This window comes from Mustelus asterias, chromosome 15, assembly GCF_964213995.1.
Source record: "Mustelus asterias chromosome 15, sMusAst1.hap1.1, whole genome shotgun sequence".
NCBI lineage: Eukaryota > Metazoa > Chordata > Chondrichthyes > Carcharhiniformes > Triakidae > Mustelus > Mustelus asterias.
In genome coordinates, this window is record NC_135815.1 from 35,743,883 (window position 1) to 35,749,882 (window position 6,000).

At 43.3% G+C, this 6,000-nt stretch overlaps 1 protein-coding gene across 2 annotated transcripts in view; it reads right to left on the reverse strand.

Annotated features, from left to right (window-relative positions):
- The window catches only part of lyplal1 (lysophospholipase like 1), a 29,467-nt gene extending 23,786 nt beyond the window's left edge, over positions 1 to 5,681 (reverse strand). The window contains exon 1 of one of the 2 annotated variants that reach the window (XM_078230548.1): positions 5,516 to 5,681. In XM_078230548.1, the coding sequence (XP_078086674.1) occupies positions 5,516 to 5,594 (79 nt within the window). In that variant the 5' untranslated portion in view covers positions 5,595 to 5,681. The remainder of the gene's footprint in view (positions 1 to 5,515) is intronic. The other variant, XM_078230549.1, reaches the window with a different exon arrangement.
- Between the last annotated feature and the right edge of the window lie 319 nt (positions 5,682 to 6,000).

Consider the following 6,000-nt stretch of genomic DNA (forward strand, 5'->3'; position numbering starts at 1 on the left):
TCAACAGGATCCACTCTCCATGCAAGATCAGCACACATCTACCACATATGGAATTTCAAACACAGTTCAGTATGTGACTGTGGTCACCTGGATCACCACAGGGTTTCCCAAACTTTTCCAGCCATGGAACCCTTTTGACCTCCCAAGAGTACTGAAGGAATGAGTCCCTGAGAAAAATTCTTACTGTGTTGAAGAGCCAAACCACAGAAAATTGTTTTTGTGCAATGGTACAAACATACAAAAAGCTAATTTCTACAAGTTATTTTCTATTTCTTACATGTATACATTTACTATAATTAAAAAGTTCTCATTAAAAAACTCTTTGTCATTTTTAATGGGGGCAGGGGGGAGGAGTGTTGCTGTGCCTTTGGTTCAAATGGAAAGAGTGCAGCTGGAATCTCATATTGGACACTCTCTCTCTTCACACGCTCTCTTTTCGCCGAGGACATTATTCTGAGGAACCCACTGTTTCTTGCTATCACGTGGTGTGAACTAAATTGGTTGAAGACTGGCTTCTATGATGATGGGAGCCTCAGGAGGAAACAGGGATGGATGCTCCACATGTTACCTCTTGCTGAAGATGGTCAGAAATGTTTCAGCCTTGTCTTTTGCACCGACATGCTGGACACGGCCATCAGAGAAGATGGGATGCTCATGGACACTCCTCCCTTAGTGAGTTGTTTTAATTGTCCACCACCATTCACCAACCGAGGCTGCAAAAGTTTGGATTTTGAGGCGATTCGTGAAGCTATCTTGGACAAGTCACACAACCAATGAAAAGGTGCTAGTAAAATCTGAGACCAAAAGAACTCTGCTGACCAAGGTCAGGAGGTGACAGTTGGAATTTCTTGGGCATGTAACAAGAAATCATAATTTAGAAAGTCTGAAGCAGATGAGAAAAATCAATAGTAAAAGAGATTGAGAAAGACAAAGAACAATCTAAAGAATCTTGCAAACTGGATGAATGCACCACCAATGAAAATGATCCATGCTTCCAGACCAAAATTAACATGAAAGTCCGTGGTCACCAAAGCCCTCTTAAGGCATGGTACCTTGAGAGAAAATGTAGGTCAGCGACCAAGATGATGGATGGACAGGACTTGGCGCACATATGTACATGGTCGAAAGATTTAATGAGCTGGGCTGCATGGTGACATAGTGGTTAGCACTGCTGCCTCACAGCGCCAGGGACCAGACTTCAATTCTGGCCTTGGGGGACTGTCTGTGAGGAGCTTGCATACTCTCCCCGTGTCCACGTGAGTTTCCTCCGGGTGCTCTGGTTTCCTCCCACAGTCCAAAGATGTGCAGGTTAGGTGGATTGGTTATGCTAAATTGCCCCTTAGTCTTAAAGATGTGTAGGTTAGGTGGATTACCCATGGTAAATGTGTAGGGTTGTGGGGATAGGACGGAGGGGAGGGCATGGGTAGTCAGAGAGTCAGTGCGAACCTGATGGGCCTCTTCAGCACTGTAGTGATTCTATGGTCCTAGTTCCTTGCACTTCAGTGTCTGATTCACATTTTCCTGATAGATTTTGGTCTCTTTTTTACCTTGGTCAGCAACAGGACTTTGGTCTTGTCCTTCATTCTGCATTCATTGTTAACCAAAGTCTTTGCAAAGCTCATGTGCGTCATCTTGAGTTTTCCTGTTATTCAACAGTCTCCTCAGGTTTCTTCTGCTGTGCTTCCATTTTGATGTTTATGACAGTCTTTATTTTTTCATCTTACTAAATGGTCACGCATTCCTTTTGCATTCGATCTTGAAGGACAATCAACTGTTCATTCTCTCTTTATCCTTGCTCCGAAGTCTCTTGCTGCCATCTCGCTGGGGTATCTTATTGCCTCTGCATTGTTGGGAGCGTGCTAGACCACTCGTGTCTGGTGTAACATTCCTTATCACAAATGCGTCAGACTTTTCTAATTTTCTGCCCATGGCTGTTTGCTTTTCTTTTGTATATACAGCATTAAAATGATTGCTGCTTTAAGACAGTCACCTTTTTAACTATAGGCTGCCAGCAGCTTGTTGGTTCTGGCTCTGCAATTTTCCTGCACTTTTTGGGTTTTTGGCAGGCTGTCCAGCAATCGTGGGTCTTATTTTTTGGCAAGTTTCCTCAAACTTTTATGTTTAAAACAAAGCAGTGCAGCGATTGCTGCCCTTAAATGCTGCAGGTTTTCTTTGTTTTGTACTTCGGGAGCTGTTGGCAGCCTGTAGGTTTTTTTTGACGTTCCATCACTTTTCTGAGATCTCTGTGATCGTGACTGCTTCTTTTAAACTTGTTTTAAAATTGCAGCAATCCATTTGTGTGAGATTCAAACCCCGATTTTTTAATGTCTCGTTTTTGGAGATTTGTCGCACGCACATTTTTTAAAACATAAATTGGGGGGTAGGTACAGGGGAAATGTTAGGGGGATGTTTTTCCACACAGAGGGTGGTGGGGGAGTGGAATCGGCTGCCGTCAGTGGTGGTGGAGGCAAACTCAATAGGGTCTTTTAAGAGACTCCTGGATGAGTACATGGTACTTAATAGGATGGAGGATTATAGGTAGGCCTAAAAGGTAGGGATATGTTCGGCACAACTTGTGGGGCCGAAGGGCCTGTTTTGTGCTGTAGTTTTTCTATGTTTCTATAAAGCTTCAGCGCTCCTTTCTGTTTGCTCTGACTGCCTTTTTTAAATCTTCACAGCAGCAATTCTTCGATTTTAAACTCTGTAGGCTTTTCTTATTTTTATTACTGTGCATTGCAGGTTCCTGTATTAAATTCTACCAGCCTTTTTAAACTGCCCTCTGTATGCCGAGCCTTGGGACTACCACCTATTCTAAAATCTAAGTACAGCTTTGTTTTGTAGTTTTGCTCACCTGTCTAGTGGTCTCTCACTCTGGTGTCTTGTAATGGACTTCCACTCACTTTGGTGGATTCCTCAACTTCAAAATTTGTGGCGAAGCTGCTTCAACTGTGTCTTTAATTTTCTTCCTTTTGGGTGCACATCTCTCTAGTTAGGCTTCTGCTTCTTTCATATATTGGGACGCTGTTTTGTCTTCATGCATTTAGTTGCCACCATCCTTACCATTACCACTGCTGATCGCCATGGTACTCTAGCCATTGGTCATCACTGTACACCACATTGCATTTCTTGTGTATCACTGCTGCTGAGGTGTTTCATTGAGGAGATCTTGAGACTTGATGTTTAAACGTGAACTGTTTAATGCTAGCCTTTAACAATTCACAGATCCAATGTAAGGTGAGGCGTGGAGATGTTTCTTGCAGGTAGACTGCTTACAGAAGTTCTCTCTGGACTGTTCTCTCGAAGTTGCTTACCATGTAACTCTAGACATCATACCTTGGGTAGTGCTATTGTCCAGTCTCACTTTAACCCTTGCTCTACTAAGCACTTTCACATTACAATGGCATGTAGGCACACAACACAACAGACCCTGTACTGAAGGAGTAATTTAAGGTACAGCCTTTTAAATGAGATGATAAACCAAGACCCCATTTGTCTGCTCAAATGGATGTAAAAGATCCATGGCACTATTTTAAAGGGGAGCAGGGGCATTATACGCGATGTTCTGGCCAATATCTATCATTCAAACCTAAAAAAAAAACAGATTTCTGGTCATTACTGTTTGTGGGAGTTTACAGCGCACAAATTGGCTGCTGTGTTTCCTACACTACAACAGTAATTACACTTCAAAAGTACTTCATTTGCTGTCAAGCACTTTGAGATGCCTAGTAGTTATGAAAAGCACCTGAGGAAGGTCTTGCTTAACATGGTTACTTAGTTCCTGGAAATTGCAATGTTATGCAAAATGACATTTTGCAAAACAGTCTGTCTGAGACACTGAATCCTCTCCCAATCCTCTCCCAAAATTGCCAGCTCCCCACCTTACCTGAGACCCAGATCTTAGAGGCTCAATATGGGAGGTACGTGGGAACTTCCAGGCATATGGCAACGAAATAGCAGAAATGAAATCTGAAGAGTGACGTTGCATGGGACAATGTTAAGCAAGATTTCCTGTACATAAATGCAAGTCTTTCTTTCTGATAAGTTAAATGCTAATGAGGCAATTGACAAAAGGTAGATTACCAGTTCTTTGCACTTGTTGGCTGCATATTTTAAGTGACATAAGCAACTGCATATTGGTGGCCCTGAATCCTTGGCTGTTGTCAACCCATTTCCAAGCTCCGTGTTTCAGGAAGTGGGGTACATCCTGATAAGGAGATGTACACTGCTGCATGACCTTGGGCAATCAGTCTTAGTAAAAAACTATTCACCTCATGTCACTGTTAACTTAATAGGAAAGTAATTGAACCAATCACCTTTGATGGTTGAATGATATTTCCAAGATGATAGGCGGGAGTTAAATTCCCACCTGGGGTCAACGGACCTTTCTATGTCTGGCCCACACCCACTTCAATCCTGTGGCGGGCGGGGTGGTAAAATTCCAGCAGATGTCTTTAAAATATGTGACGTTAAAGAGACTGAGAAAATATAGGTATACGAAAAGAACAGAATACCTGTTGGAAAATAATTTTAATAAACCTATCAACAGTTCTCACAAATGTTGCAATTTTCTCCAATTCAGATGGGGGCAGGTTGTTAAAACTTTGCAGAGCAGTTCTGGATGTAATGATGAGGATGATAAAATAACTGACTGATGGTGAACAACCTGGCCTCAAGAAAATAACTCTTGCTAGGGTGAGGTACCAGAGGTAGCTCAACATCAACAGGAACTCTGTTTCTCTCGACACAGATCCTGCTGAGTTTATCCAACATTTCAGGTCCAAATGGACTCTTCTGCAGAACCATCGTGTAGAACAAGTCATTTGGACTTGAAATGTTAACTCTGCTTCTCTCTCCGCAGATGCTGCCAGACATGCTGCATTTTTGGTTTTTATTTCAGACTTCCACCATCTGCAGTATTCGACTTGTAGAAAATAAATCAACATGGTGAAGGAAGGAAGGCTGGGTGGGAGGCTGGCTAATGGGGAGAATCGTGAACATCTAAAGGCCTACATAAAGTTTTATTTATTAACATCACAAGTGGGTTTACATTAACACTGCAATGAAGTTACTGTGAAAACCCCCTAGTCGCCACACTCCGGCACCTGTTTGGGTACACTGAGGGAGAATTTAGCACAGTCAATGCACTGAACCAGCACATCTTTCGGACTGTGGGAGAAAGCACCCGGTGGAAACCCACACAGACACGGGGAGAATGTGCAAACTCCACACAGACAGTGACCCCAAGCTGGGAATTGAACCCGGGTCCCTGGCACTGTGAGGCAGCTATGCTAACAACTGTGCCACCGCGCTGATATTTTTACAAATATTGGAGAGAATGTGAAAAGTGACACAATGCAATGGTGAATGTTTGGTAGCTCCTCGCTGGTCACACACTGTCCTTGATATTAAATCAGAGTGGATCACTGTAATCCCCCGCGGTGTTAAGGGCTGAACACTGCATCTGCATCCGCCCCCCCCATATTAAACGAGTTGATATAAATCAGTGAGGTCTAACCTGAGCCGTGAAGGAAAATCACACTGGCAGTGTGTTTCTTACTTTGAGCAACGACGTTTCTCTGTAAATTTATTGCCATTATCCCACCTGCCACCCTCCTCCGGCCGGAATATGGGGGTCAACTCATCGCGCGCCACCTGACGCTCCCTGGCACCCCAGTGCGTCTGACGTAACGGGACGCGATGACGTAACGCGCAAAGGTCACGATCCCGTCTGCCAATGATAACGCGCATGCGCGCCTTCACCCACCCCCCAACCAGGTAAAAGTTTGTTACCTCTTAAATGTTGTGTTAGTTAATTACTTACACAGTTCCAAAACATAATCCTCTTTTTTTGAATATACGTTCTTTATATTTGCACTGTGGTCATAATATTGTAGGACCAAAATCTAGGTGGACACTCCAGTGCAATGCTGCACTGGCACTGATTTTAGGATGAAATGTTAAATCAAGGTCTGTCTGTCCTCAGCAGGATTCAAAAGATCC